Source organism: Prinia subflava, chromosome 30 (assembly GCF_021018805.1).
Source record: "Prinia subflava isolate CZ2003 ecotype Zambia chromosome 30, Cam_Psub_1.2, whole genome shotgun sequence".
NCBI classification, from domain to species: Eukaryota; Metazoa; Chordata; class Aves; order Passeriformes; family Cisticolidae; genus Prinia; species Prinia subflava.
The window spans coordinates 223,557-238,588 of NC_086276.1; the positions used below are offsets into that span (position 1 = coordinate 223,557).

General features: G+C 53.4%; 1 protein-coding gene, 1 long non-coding RNA gene and 1 pseudogene across 2 annotated transcripts; all 3 read right to left on the reverse strand.

Annotated features, from left to right (window-relative positions):
- Positions 1-242: 242 nt before the first annotated feature.
- Positions 243-2,386, reverse strand: LOC134562677 (zinc finger protein 660-like; annotated as a pseudogene).
- Positions 2,387-5,034: 2,648 nt separating this feature from the next.
- Positions 5,035-9,523, reverse strand: LOC134562753 (uncharacterized). The gene is made up of 2 exons (XR_010083261.1): positions 9,403-9,523; positions 5,035-7,835 (listed from the first exon to the last, which is right to left on the reverse strand). It is a non-coding gene; the product is annotated as an uncharacterized LOC134562753 (long non-coding RNA).
- Positions 9,524-11,534: 2,011 nt separating this feature from the next.
- Positions 11,535-15,032, reverse strand: LOC134562718 (zinc finger protein ZFP2-like). Its single transcript, XM_063420241.1, has 2 exons — positions 14,931-15,032; positions 11,535-14,206 (listed from the first exon to the last, which is right to left on the reverse strand). Exon 2 carries the CDS (start codon positions 14,190-14,192, stop codon positions 13,020-13,022), a length of 1,173 nt encoding a protein of 390 aa, XP_063276311.1. The 5' UTR covers positions 14,193-14,206; positions 14,931-15,032; the 3' UTR covers positions 11,535-13,019.

Below are 15,032 nucleotides of genomic sequence, written 5' to 3' on the forward strand. Positions count from 1 at the left end.
TGGTAGCTGTGGAATTTAGCAAGTTTGGCGTGGGATTGAGTTTCTCCGAGGTGGCAACAAGCCATTTTGAGGGGGGATTGAGCCATTTTGAGTCAAAAAAGAGTAGATCTCAGTGCGACTGGAGTGGTTTTGAGGTGATAGACTGATGCCTCTTACCTTTTGGAGTGCAAAGAGAGGGAAAACAGAAAAAAAATTAAGGCAAAAACAAAAGGATAACCAGCCAGGTATCTTCCCAACGTGGATCACAGGGAATGTGGGTCACCAGGGCTCTGCCCAATGTGGTTCCTGCAGTGGGGGATGGAGCTGGAGCAGCGCACAAAGATCTTCCTGCATTGGGAGCACTCGCTGGGCTTCCCTTACCGGTGCCTCCGTTTGTGTTGGCTCAAGGTAGAACTCCTGGAGAAGCTCTTCCCACACTGGGGACACTTGTAGGGCCTCTCCCCGGTGTGGATGAGCCGGTGATTCTTGAGGGTGCAGTTCTGTCTAAAGCCCTTCCCACAGTTGGGGCAGCGAAAGGGCCTCTCATCCGTGTGAATGCGCTGGTGCAGGCGAAGATGGGAGCTGGTCTGAAACCTCTTCCTGCATTTATCACACTCGTATGGCCTCTCGCCAGTGTGGATGCGCCAGTGCCTGATGAGACTGGAGTTGTACTTGAATCCCTTCCCGCAGTCAGGGCAGTGGAAGGGACTCTCCTCTGTGTGTGTGCGCTGGTGTACAAGGAGCTGGGTGCTGATCCGAAACCCCTTCCCACACTCGGAACACTTGTAGGGCCTCTCCCCAGTGTGGATCCTTTGGTGGGTCATGAGATTGGCTCTCTGTCTGAAGCCCTTTCCACATTCCCCACTCTTGTATGGCCTTTCCCCAGCGTGGATGTTCTGATGCTGTATCAGATGTTTCCTCTCTCTGAAGCTCTTCCCACATTCCCCACACTGGTAGGGCCGTTCCCCGGTGTGGGTCCTCTGGTGGCAGATCAGGTGTGCCGTCTGGTTGAAGCTCATCCCACATTCCTCACACTCGTGGGGCCTCTCCCCAGTGTGGATTTGCTGGTGTATGATGTGGGTGCAGTTTCGTCTGAAGCCCTTCCTGCAATCAGGGCAGCGGAAGGGCCTCTCCTCTGTGTGCGTGCATTGGTGCACAGAGACGGGAGCTGGTGGGAAACCTCTTCCTGCATTTATCACACTCGTAGGGCCTCTCCCCAGTGTGGATCCTCTGGTGGGCAGTCACGTGGGAGCTGACTCTGAAGCTCTTCCCACATTCCCCACACTCATAGGGCCTCTTGCCAGTATGGATCCTCTTGTGACAGATCAGGTGGGAGCTGGCTCTGAAGCTCTTCCCACATTCCTCACACTCATAGGGTCGTTCACCAGTGTGGATCCTCTGGTACTGGATCAGAAGGGACTGCCAGCTGAAGCTCTTCCCAAACTCCAAGCACTTGTGGGGCTTCTCCCCATCATGGAGCTGCTCATGGACCACCAGCTCTGAGCTCTGGCTCCATCTCCAGCCGCCTTCCTGGCACAGGGTGGGTCTTTCCTCCTCACATCCCCCTGATCTGCCTTTGCAGCCCCTCCTCATGAGGGATCTCCAGGGTTTTTCCTCCCCACTGGATTTCTGTGCCGTGAAGCCGCTCCAAACAGCCTCTCCCACGAGGTTCTGCTGCGGGGATTTGTCCTCCCTGCTCTCCATGCTCAGCTCCTTGTCTGGGGGAGGAAGGACAAGGAGAGGATGGGATTTGCCTCCATGCCACAGGGAAGGGGAAGGAGATCCCCTCAGTCCATCCCCGTCAGGACGGCGTCGGCAGCGGGGCTGTCCTGCAGCCAGGGCCAGGCTGGGCTAGGAGATGGAGCAGGGGAGAGGGGGAAAGGGGCAGTGACTTCCTCCTCACCTGCCTGGGAGTCCTGGGGCATCTTCCTCTTCCTCTTCCTTGCAGCCTCATCCTTCATCCAGTCAAGGTTTGGGAATGGGAAATCCTAGTCAGGAGGGAAAACAAGGGATAAGCACATTCAGTTTGAAGGTCCCTCTACCCAAGTCCATCTCCGGGCATCTGGCCTTCATAAAAACCTCCCTTCATAAATGGCAGCAACTGGAACCACACTGGATGATCATGGGAGCAGCTATGCCCATGCTGGGGTCATACTGGGATCCTACTGGAACTGATTGGCATCACACTGGGAGTGACTGCAGTAGTACTGGGAGCATTTGAGGGTGACCGGTATCATACTGGAGTTAGACTGGGAGTGACTGGAACCAACTGGGCCCATACAGGGAGTGACAGGGAATCAATCTGGGCATGATTGGAAGAATACTGGGGGTGTGATATAATAATAGTGACTGGGGTCATACTGGGAGTGACTGGGAGAAACTGGGCCCACACTGTGAGTCACACGGAGTCACTCTGGGCATGACTGGAATTATACTGGGACTATCAGGGAGTGACTGGGGTCATACTGGGACTGACTGCAACCATACTGGGAGTGACTGGGATTGTAGTCAGTGACTGGGACCATACTGGGAGTGCCTTTGGGTCCCACTGGGATCATCCTGGGAGCCACTGGGATTACAGTGGGTGTGAATGGATCCTAAATGGGGGTTACTGGCAGCTCCTGGGCCCATGCTGGGAGGAAAATTTGGACACTTTGGGAGCAACTGGGATCCACTCTAACATTCTGGAACTATGCTGAGGGAACTGAGATGACATCTGGGATCATACTGGGAGCAACTGCAACCACACTTCAGGCAACTGCCAGAAACTGGGAACATGCTGAAGGTAAATGGGACTAACTGGGAAAGACTGGGATCATTCTCAAGAAACTAGAGCCCTACAGGGACAACTGGGAGTGACTGGGAATGACTATGAACATGTTGAGGGCAACTGGGAGTGTCTGGAACCACATTGGGGGGACTGCAACAACACCAGGAACAACCAGGACCATGCTGGGTATTACTGGGACCACTCTAAGGGCAACTGGGAGTGACTGGATCTACGCTGGGGGCAACTGGGCATGACTGGGACCATGCACAGAGGGAGTGGGACTATTCTAGGGGCAACTGGGACCATACTGGGAGGAACTGGGAACACCTGGGTCCATGTTAGGGAGAACTGGGATGACACTGAGGGTCATACTTGGATTGACTGGGAGTGGCTTTGAGCAACTGGGATCATGCTGAGAACAGCTGGGAGGAGGTGGGAATGACTGGGAGCATGCTGGGGGTGAGTGAGATATACTGGGAGAGACAGGGATCACAGGGATCATACGGGAGGCTACTGGGGTCATGCTGGCATTGACAGGGAGCAACTGGGATCACACTAGGGGCACTGACATCAGACTGGAAATGACTGGAATTAAACTGCAAGTGACTGGGATCATACTGGGAGTGGCTACAATCATACTGGGATTAGAGTGAGTGTCAATGGATCCTGACTGGGGGTTACTGGGAGTAACCAGGGCCATGCTGGCAGCCAGCTGGGGACACACTGGGAGAAACTGGGGGCAAGTGAACCATGCTGAGGTAACTGGGAGTGCCTGGGAATGACAATGAGAATGTTCAGGGCAACTGGGATATACTGGGAGTGTCTGAGACCATGGGTGTGGTGACTCGGACCAAACTGGGAGTGACTGGGAATGTTTTGGGGGGGAACTGGGTGCAAGTGTGAGTGACTAGGGCTCTGCTGGGAGACACTGGCATCAGACTGGACTCATACTAGGATCATACTGGGAGTGACTAGAAGTATGCTAGGGGCAACTAGGAGAACTGGGAACACACTGAACCAAAGTGGTGTTGGACAAGTTATCAGTTTTGAAATTTTTGTATACCTTTAGTCAAGGGGTTTTGTTTGCCTTTGCCTGGGGAAAAAGACCTTTAAGTTTCTTTCCAGGGCATTGTTCCAGCAGGTGGGCTCTGCAGAACTCAACGTTTTAAAAGAGTGGGAGTAGACCGGGAGATCAAGGGCCATCAGCGCCCATTAATGGAACATCAATGCCCACCCAAGAACATCTACCCCAGACTGTGCCTCTGGCAGAGCTGGAGACATCTCCTCTGGACAAGACTGATAAGAAATTCAATGGAGGAAGATGTCATTAACATCAAAAACGAACCAACAGGCTTCCAATAGCAGACAAAAAACTACAAACTTAGTATTTGCAACTTAGGACCAGTGAACAGTGACCCAGTTTGTTTCCATGAGTCTTGGCTGTATAAAAGATCTGAAAAATCTCCTAAAAACAGTGTGGCATGGAATGATTCTCTTGGCACACCCAGGTTATGTGTGGATGAGATGATTTCGGTGGTATATCCTGGCAAGAACAACATCCATGCCAGATAATACAGTAATGCCTTGACTCTGTAACTTTAAAAATGTTATTGGAGGGGTTTTGGTTTTTCTTCTGCAATTTCAGGCACAGTGGGAGGGACTGAGTGAAACTGGGACCGTGCTGGGGGCAAATTATATCATAAGAGGGAGTGACTGGGCTCATACTGGGAAATGCAATGAACAGAACCTGGAGCCCTGAATCCCTTTCCCAGCACCAGCCGAACCCCTTTGCCACCCATCCCGTCCCTCCAGCCCCAGCAACCCCCGCCAGGGTTCCGGCAATCCCAGGGGTGCCCCCATCTTGGGGTCCCCGCTTTGCGGTTCTGGGGCTCTCCTGTCTCTGGGGTCCCGCTCAGGAAAGCCCCGGCAGACGCGGTCCCCCCGGCCCCGCCGCTCCCGCGCGCTCCCCACGTGGCCCCGGCAGAGCTCGGAGGGCCCGGCCCGGGAAGCCCAACCCCCACCGCGGGGGGACCCGCATCCCCCCGACGCCCAACGGGGCTCTGCCGACACTGGGACATCCCAATAACATCTCCCGGGAGCCACCGATGTTCCCCTGAGGGGCATCTGCGCCTCGGCTTTGGAGCCCTGCAAACCTCACACATCCCGCCCCTCAAACAAAATCCCGAACCCAGGGACGCCCTTGGGACAATTGAGGCAAACTCCCCTTCTCCGAGCATCTGCGGGATTGGGGGTGATGCTCCCCGTGAAAAGAACAGGGCATATGCCTTTATTAATATTCAGCTCTTTATTAAAGTCATCAGCAGGCTTGCAGAGTCCGATAAAAGTCCTTTACGCTGCTGTGGGGATCCAATGGAGCAGGTGCTGCTGCAGGTCTTCACTCAGCTGCCAGCAGTAAATGCCAGGTCCTTGTCTCTACAGGAACAGTTAGAAGCTCTCTCCAGTCCACTAGCAGGAGGCAGAGTGAATGACCAGCCTGCTGCAGAATTGGGCGAGGCCAGCTCCCTGCCCTCAGGGACTAACTTCGAGACTTTCCCTTTCTCTGCCTGAGTTGCTTCAGCTGGCTGGTTCCCATTCCATCCGAACTCCTCAAGGTCATGGTGAATCTTCAAACCAGGTCAGGGGGTGCATCCACTTCGTGCTCGGCCAGGGCACGATCTAATTCTCCTCTGACGCCTCTAGCTTCTTGTTTTGGGGTCAGTTTCCCTAAAAAAATCCTCCCAGGATCCACAAGGGTGGTTTTATTTGCATATACACATGCATATGCATTTGTCCTGGTGGTAGCCGAGGTTACTCCTTCTGAATGAGGTAGTTATAAAGGACAATAGGGCTATCTAGGTGTGGGCAGCTTCTTTTCACATTTCAATTAGGTAGGGAAAAGTTGCCAGGCAACTTTCCTTCAGGGCAGCTCTCCCTACTCAGATTGGCTGGGGTGTGGGGGATTACTCTAGCCAGGAGAGGGTCAGTTGTGGGGTGGGGTTTTTTTGGGGTTTTTTTGTTTGTTTGTTTGTGGGTTTTTTTGTTTTGGTTTGGTTTTTTTCCGTTCCTAACACCCGGGCCGTGCTGCAGGTTCAGGGAGCGCTGGAGCCGCCTCTGCCTCCTCTGCCCTTCTCCTCCTCCTCCCTGCTGCCGCTCCGCCTCTTCCTCCCTCCCTCCTCCTCCTCCCCCGTTCCCAACCCCAAACTGTGGGGGCGGGGTCAAGGAAAGGGCGGGAACTGTGAGGGGAAAGGGGCGGGGTCAAGGGCACACACGGTCATAAAAGAGCTCGCTTCGGCTTAACATCACCCAAAATGGGCTTAAAATTGTCCAAAGGTGCCTAAAATCCATCCTAAATCCTATGAGATATGGCCTCAGATCACCCAAAGAGGCCGAAAATCTCTACAAAGTGACATAAAATCACGGAAAGGGGCCTAAAATCCACCTTTAATCCACATGGTTTGGCCTCATATCATACAAATGGGGTTAAAATCAGCCAAAGGCGTATAAAATTCCAAGCAAAGGAGCCTAAAATTGACCAAACTGGTTTAAAATCCACACAAAATGGCCTCAAATCACTCTTAAATCTCACAAATCGGTGTAAAATCAACACTAAAAGCCCTGGTTTGGCTTAAAATCACCTAAAGGGACCTAAAGTCCACCCTAAACCCCAAAAGATTTGAGCTAAAATCACCCAAACAGTTCTAAACCCCACTCAAATGGGCCTCAAATCATCCAAAAGGATCTAAAATCCACCTTGAAACCCAGGTTATCCAATTATCACCCAAATGGGACTAAACCCCACCAGATTTGGCCTAAAATCATCCTAAGGTGCCTAAAATCCACCCTAACCCTGTGCAGTTTGGCCTAAAATCACCCAAAGTGGCCTAAAATCTCTGGGACCGGGACTGAGACCAAGACCACGATCAGCACCAGAACCAGCACCAGCACCAAGACTGAGACCGACACCGGATCTGAGACTGGCACTGAGAGCGGCGCCGCTCTGGGACCGGCACCGAGACCAAGACTGGGACCAGCACCGACACCACAACAGAGACCGGCACTGCACTGGCACCAGGACTAGGACCGAGACCGTAACCAGCACCAGAACTGGCACTGGGACCAAGACTGAGACCAAGACCGGCACCGGAACCAGCACCAAGACTGGCACCGCCCAGGGACTGGGACTGAGACTGAAACTGGCACTGGGAGCACTGCGGGACCAAGAGCGGCACCGGTACCGGCACTGGGACCGGAACCGTGCTGAGACTGAGACTGAGACTGGGACTGAAACAGGCAAAAATGGGTGAAAAGCCACCCAAAATGCCCCTAAAGAGTCCAAAAAATACCCAAAAAGTGACAGAAAACGGCCACAAAATGGCCCAAAAATGACTGAAAACTGACAAGAAATTCCCCCAAAATTAAAAAATTTGGCTCAAAATGACATGAAATGGCCCAAAAAGTGAACAAAAATTGCCCCAAGTGTCCCTAAAATGGCAGAAAGATGCCCAAAATTACCCAGTATGACAGAAAACGCCACAAAAGTGGCCAAAAATGGCCCAGAAGTGACCGAAAATGACCCTAAAGTGACAGAAAATGCCCCAAAATGCTGCCGGATCAGGGAGAGCGCAGAGAGACACAGAATTACCCAAAAATCGTAAAAATCCCACAAAAATGTCATTAAAAAGCAAAATTCTAATTAAAAAATTCTGGAAAAAGCTGCAAAATGTCTCAAAAAAGAAAAAGATCCTGAAAATGCCTCCAAAAATTCCAGTAATATTTCCAAAAATTCCGAACTACCCATAATTTCCAGAATTCCCAAAAATTCTCGAAAAATTCCCCCAAACACCAACAAAAACCAACCAGAATATTAAAAAAAAACAAACACCAAAACCCTCAAACCATTAAAATGCCCAGAAATATTAAAAAATATCCCCCCAAAATCCCACAAAAATCCACAAAATCCCCCAACCCCCTGGAATTCCCAAGTGCCCCCAAAATTCCCAGAATTTCCTACACTTGCTCTCGCTTAAGTGGTGCAGCAGGCAGGACTTGTCGGTGCTGCCGATCACCAAGAACTTGAAGAGGAAATCTGGGAAAAAAAGCCCAAAATTCCCACGTTTGGACCCAAATTTCCCAAGATTTCCCACGTTTGGATCCAAAAGTCCCCCCAAATTCCCTCTAGAGAGCCCAAAATTCCAAGTTTGGACCCAAATTTCCCAAAAATTCCCTTTTGAGACCCCAAATTCCAATGTTTGGGCCCAATATTCCCCCCAGATTCTCTCCAGAGAGCCCAAAATTCCCAAGTTTGGACCCAAATTTCCCAAAAATTCCCTTTGGGACCCCCAGATCCTCAAGTTTGGACCCGAATTTCTAAAATATTCACTTTGACAACCCCAAATTCCCAAGTTTGGACCCAAAATTCCCTCCAAATTCCTTCTAGAGAGTCCAAAATTCCCCCCAAAATCCCCTTTGGGACCCCAAATTCCAAATTTTGACCCAAAATTCAAAAAATGCCCTTTTGGGATCCCAAATTCCCCAATAATGATCCCGAGACCCCCCAGACCCTCCTGGACCCTCTACAGGCTCACCCAGACCCCTATAGAGCCCCTATAGACCCTGCCAGACCCCCCAAGTCCCCCATAGAGGCCCCCAAAGCCCCAATAGAGGCCCCCAAAGCCCCAATAGAGACCCCCAAATCCTCCACAGAGATTCCAAGATCCCCTATAGAGACCTCCAGAGCCTCCTCAAATCCCCTCTGGAAACCCCCACATGCCCTATAGGGACCCTCAGACCCCCTGAAATCCACCATGGAGACACCCAGATCGCCTAAAGATACCCCTGATCCCCTATAGACACCCCAAATCCCCTATAGACACCCTCAGATCCCCCATAGAGCCCCTATAGACCCCCCCAGCCCCCCCCAAATGCCCGATAGAGATCCCCAGATCCCCCATAGAGACCCCCAGAGCCCCTACAGACGCCCCAAATCCCACTTATTGAGACCCACAGACCCCCCCAAATACTCTATAGGAAGCCCCAGATCCCCTATGGACCTGCCAGACCACCCCAAATGCCCTATAGAGATCCCCAGAGCGCCTACTGAAACCCCCAGACCCACCCAAATCCCCTACAGACCCCCCCAGACCCCTATAGATCCCCTTAGACCCCCCCAAATCCCCTATAGAGACCCCCAGCTTCCCTACAGACTCCCCCAGACCCCCCCAAAATACCTTATAGAGACCCCCATATCCCCTATAGGGACGCCCAGCCCCCCCGGACCCGCTACAGATCCACCATAGATCCCCTATAGCCCCCTCAGACTCCCTTTAGATAACCCCAGACCCCCCAAATTCCCCATAGAGACCCACAGACACCCCCAGACCTTCCTGGACCCGCCATAGGCTCTCTCAGACCCCTATAGATTCCCTATAGACCCACCCAAGCCCCGAAAAGGCCACCCAGATTCCCTCAATTCCCCTATAGAGATCCCCAGACCCCATTTAAGGACACCCAACACCCCTTTCGGGACCCCTAGACCACCATAATCCCCTAAAGATCCCCCAAATCCCCTGAAGACCCCGCGCAAAACCCCCTACAGAGACCGCCAGGTCTCCCCAGACCCCTATAGATCTCCTACAGATCCCGCATTGCCCCACCGTAGGTCTCGGACACGCTGGAGCCGGGTCGGCGAACCGGGAGCAAAAATGGCGGTGCCCTGACGAGACACTTCCGGGTAATCTGCGCATGCACCGCAACGAAAGCGCCAGCAGATGGGCGTGACTCAAGGGAAAAGAGAGGCGCGGCCAAAGAGAGGGCAGGGAAGGAATGAAATGAGGCGCGGTCAGAGAAAGGGCGGGAACTGTGAGGGGAAAGGGGCGTGGCCAGCGGGACTCACAGTCCTAAAAGGGCCTGGTTTGACCTAAAATCACGCAAAGTGCCCGAAAATTGTCCAAAGGGGCCTAAAATCCACGCTAAAATGGATCATATTTAGCTTCAAATCACCCAAAGAGGTCTAAAATCCCCTCAGTGCTCACTAAAATCACCCCAAGACCCTAAAATCTACCCTAAATCCACATGCTTTGGCCTAAAATATGACAAAAGGGTAAAAATTAAAAAAAGGGGTCTAAAATCCAACCAAAGGGTCCTAAAATTGCCCAGATTGCTTCGAAGCCCTCACAAAAGGGCAGAAAATCACTTTTAAGAATCCTAAACTGGCATACCACCTACCCTGAAAGTACCTGCAGTGGCCTAAAAACACTCAAATTGTGCACAACCCCACCTAAATGGCCTAAAATCACCCAAAGGGATCTAAAACCCACCTTGAACCTGCCCAGTTGGGCCTAAAATTACCCAAATGGGTCTAAAGTCTCCAGGACAGGGACCGAGACCAAGATCAGCATCAGAACTGGCACCAGCACCAAGACCAAGACTGACACAGAACCCAGACTGGCACTGCAGAGGCACCGGGACTGAGACCGAGAGCAGGACTGAAACCAGAACCAGAACTGGAACTGGGACCAAAAATGGGACCAAGACCAGCATCGAGACTGGCAGCACTCCGGGACTAGGACAGAGACTGAGATTGGTACTGGGAGCACTCCGGGACCAAGAGCGGCACCGGTACCGGCACTGGGAGTGGAACGACTCAGAGAGTGAGAGAGTGAGAGTGAAAGTGAGAGAGTGAGACTCAGACCCAGACCCAGACCAAGATGGAAACACAGACTGAGACCAGAACTGAAACTGGAACTGGCACCAGCACCAAGACTGGCACCGCTCCACGACCAAGACTGAGACCAAAGCTGGAACTGGCACCAGGAACGCCGCGTTCACTCCAGGCAGTTTTGGGCATGACCCGTTCAGGACTCAGAGGGACCCTCGGGGAGGGAGGGACTGGGAGGGAGCCCTGGGCCGGCAGGACTGCCTCGGTTTGCATTGTTCCGGTGCAGCCATTCTGGTTCGTATGATCCCAGTGTGTATGGTTCTGAACTAGATGGTGCCAGCCTGTGAAATCCCAGCCCATGTGATCCCAGTCTGTGCAATCCCAGTTTGTGCTATCCCAGTCTGTCCAATCCCAGTCTGTGCAACCCCAGTCTGTCCAATCCCAGTCTGTGCAACCCCACTCTGTGCAACCCCATTCCATGTGATCCCAACCCAGACAATCCCAGCCCTACAAGGTCCCAGTCCCATCATCCCACTCTGGGTGCTCCTGATCCAGATGGTCCCGCTCTGTGCAGTCCCAGCATGCAGGATCCCAGTCTGGATGCTTCTGCATGGCACACACTGCAAGGCTCTGGAATTCCAGTTCCCAGCAAGGAAAAAATCTTCCTGCCCTTGAAGACAAAGCTCTGAAGAAGGGGCTGAAAGCCAAAGGCAGCAAGATCCTCCAGGGATATTTCCCTGCCAGCCTCCAGACCTTCATCCATGCTTGTTGTAGCTCCTGCATTGGGAATTCAGTCAGGGCAGGGGCTTTGGTGGGAGCTGCCCTGACTCAAGGGAGACACCAAGAGACAAAGAGAGCAGGCAGAGAGAGGCAGGAGAGAAAGGAGGACACCAACACAATCAGCTGAGAAGGTGGCACTGTGAGAACAGAACTGACACTGACTGAAAATGAATGGGACAGGAATCAAGAACTCTCAAAGTTTGATTTGCTATCAAAACACATCCCACCCACCCAGCCCCACCCAATCCCGATCCCACCTCTCCAAATTTGCATCCCACTTCTCTTGATCTCCTTCCAACCCCATCTTGTTAGAAATGAAAATCCACACTCCAATCTTTCATCAAAATTTTAGCTATTTATCAAATTCGGTTTGGCAAAAAGCGAACAAGCAGCGCTGGGTGCACGGGGAGTCTGCGCTCCTCCGTCATGCACCCCGACTGTCAGTTCTGCAAATATTTACTCCATACCTTCATACAGATGCATAAACATTTCACAGCAGTTCTCAGCAGCCCCCCTCTCACCCCATTTCTCATTGTGGTGCCTGCTGCCTTGCTGTGCTGTGCGGGCTCTTTCTTGGTGGTCTTTCAGCTCTCTCTGAGGGTCGTTGCTCTTCCTTATTCATTTGCTGATCTTTAGGTTCTCACCTAATTTAGCCTCTATAAGCAAATAAGTTTATAAGTTTAGGTGTTTGCTTAATTTGCCCGTCTATTGTTCACCACATCCCGTCCGTCTGTTTCCCCTCTGCGAGGGTTGGCGCAAGGACCCTTCCTTTGCCTCCTGACAACCGCATAAGGGTGTGGGGAGGAAGGGGGCTGAGACGATCCGGAGCCCAGACCCAGCTCTCCTGGCCTGGCACGGGCTGAGGTGGAAACCTGCCAGAGTCCTGCAGGTGTGTTCACTGCTCCAGGGGAAGAACGATGGACCCGTCATGGGCACCTGGGCTGTGTTTGCCCCGCACTAACTGTGCTGTACCCACTGCCAAGGCCAGCCTGCCCCATGCCCTCACTGTGCCAGAAGACTGCACCACACACGAGGTCTGAAAAAGACCAAACAAGCTCCCCCAAAAAAAGACCCTTTTGAGATCTCCCCAACAGACAGGACAGATCTATTGGTGCACGCCACGAGGGCTGCAAAGGCAGTCTATTGGTTCAGCGTCACGAGAACTCGCGTCTTCCGTTGGTAGCTATAACCCTCTCTTCTTCTCTCCTTTTCTCTTCTCTCTCTCTTTTCCTCTATTGCACATTGTGCTTATAAAAAAGAGATACATTCATTTTTGGTTAGGCTGAGTTCTCTTTGTCTCTTTTTGCACTTTGAAGTCAAAACGAACCATCATGACGATTAAACGGATTGTGAGACCCTCTCAGTCCTTTCTGGCAGTTCCTCAGAATTCATCTCTTTTATTCCCATGGTACAATGTCATAATTATATCTGTATTTTCTCTGACATGAATCACAGTCATATCTCTCACAATTTCATCCTGGCAGCCGTGGAATTGAGGAAATTTGTCACGGGACTGAGTTTTTCTCAAGGTGGGAACAAGCCATTTTGAGGTGGGATTGAGCCCTTTTGGGTTAAAATTGACTTGTTCTCTGTGGGACTGGAGTGGTTTCAGGTGACAGACACATCCCTTTTGGCTTCTGGAGCGCAAAGAGATGGAGAGGAGAAAAAAAAAAAGGCTAAAACTAAAGAATAACCAGCCAGGTGTCTTCCCAACAAGGATCACAGGGAATGTGGGTCACCAGGCCTCTGCCCAATTCACGTCCTGCAGTGGGGGATAGAGCTGGAGCAGTGCACGAAGCTCTTGCTGCACTGGGAGCACTCGCAGGGCTTCCCTTACTGGTGCCTCCATTGGTGTCTGGTCAAGTTAGAGCTCTGTGAGAAGCTCTTCCCACACTGGGGACACTCGTAGGGCCTCTCCCCAGTGTGGATGCGCTGGTGCTTCTTGAGGGTGGAGTTGTGCTTGAAGCCCTTCCCACAGTCGGGGCAGCGGAAGGGCCTCTCATCCGTGTGAATCCGCTGGTGCCGGAGGAGATACGAGCTGGTGGGAAACCTCTTCCCACACTCGGAACACTCGTAGGGCCTCTCACCAGTGTGGATCTTTTGGTGGCAGATCAGATTGGCACCGTGCCTGAAGCTCTTCCCACATTCCCGACATTCATAGGGCCTTTCCCCAGTGTGGATGCTCTGGTGCTGGATCAGGCTGGCTCTCTCTCTGAAGCTCTTCCCACATTTCCCACACTCATAGGGCCGTTCCCCGGTGTGGATCCTCTGGTGGCGGATAAGGTTGGAGCTGCAGCTGAAGCTCATCCCACATTCCTCACATTTGTGGGGCCTCTCCCCAGTGTGGATGCGTTGGTGATTCTTCAGGGTGGAGTTGTGTTTGAAGCCCTTCCTGCAGTCAGGGCAGCAGAAGGGCCTCTCCTCTGTGTGTGTGCGCTGGTGCAGGAGGAGACTGGAGCTGGTGGAAAACCTCTTCCTGCATTTCTCACACTCATAGGGCCTCTCCCCGGTGTGGATGCGCCGGTGGGTGATGAGGGCGGAGTTCTGCTTGAAGCCCTTCCCACAGTCGGGGCAGCAGAAGGGCCTCTCCTCTGAGTGAATCTGCTGATGTACAAGGAGCTGGGTGCTGGTCAGAAACCCCTTCCCACACTCGGAACATTCGTAGGGCCTCTCCCCAGTGTGGATCTTTTGGTGGGAGTTTAGGTCACTTCTCCGCCTGAAGCTCTTCCCACATCCTTCACACTCATAGGGCATCTCCCCAGTGTGGATCTTTTGGTGGGAGTTTAGGTCACTTCTCCGCCTGAAGCTCTTCCCACATTCTTCACACTCGTAGGGTCGTTCCCCAGTGTGGATCCTCTGGTGCTGGATCAGCCAGGACCTCTGGCTGAAGCTCTTCTCACACCCAAAGCACTTGTGGGGCTTCTTCCCATCATGAAGCTGCTCATGGACCACCAGCTCTGAACTCTGGCTCCATCTCTGGCTGCCTTTGTCCTCCCTGCTCTCCATGCTCAGCTCCTTGTCTGGGGAAGGAAGGACAAGGAGAGGATGGAATTTGCCTCCGTGCCACAGGGAAGGGGAAGGAGATCCCCCGTCTGCTCGGTCCCTGCCCTCCCCAGGCTGCTGGAAGTCCCATGAACGTGAAAAGCTCCCCCCTCGTCTGTCTCCACACACGGATACTGGGAGTGACTGGGCTCATACTGGGAGTGCTGAGGAAACTGGAACCACACGGGGGGGGCCAACTGGGCTCATACTGGGAGCAGCCACTCTCAGCACCAGCACCGCCGAACCCCTTTCCCGCCCATCCCGCCCCTCCAGCCCCAGCACTCCTCGCCGGGGTCCTGGCAATCCCAGGGGATTCCCCCCATCTCGGGGTCCCCGCTTTGCAGTCCTGAGGCTCTCCTTTCTTTGGGGTCCCGCTCAGGGAAGCCGCCGCTCTCCCGGGGATCCCCAAACCCGGTGTCCCCCGGCCCCGCCGCTCCCCACGTGGCCCCGGCAGAGCTCGGAGGGCCCGGCCCGGGAAGCCCAACCCCCACCGCGGGGGGACCCGCATCCCCCCGACCCCCAACGGGGCTCTGCCGCCACCGGGACACACCAAAAACACCTCCCGGGAGACCCCGATGTCCCCCAGAGGGGCAGCTGCACCTCGGCTTTGGAGCCCTGCAAGCTCCAAACATCCCCCCCAAATAACCCCAAACCCAGGGACCCCCCCGGGATATTTGGGGCGAGCTCCCCCTCCCCGGGCACCTGCGGGATGGGGGCGGTCCGGGGGGGCTGCGAGTTCAGGGAGCGCTGGAGCTGCGCGGTTCCTCCGCTCGTTGTCTCCTCCCGCTTCCTCCTGCCGCTCCG

Coding starts and splice junctions, on each gene's coding strand:
- LOC134562718 (XM_063420241.1), bottom strand. CDS start 14,192: ATGGAGAGCAGGGAGGACAAAGGCAGCCAGAGATGGAGCCAGAGTTCA.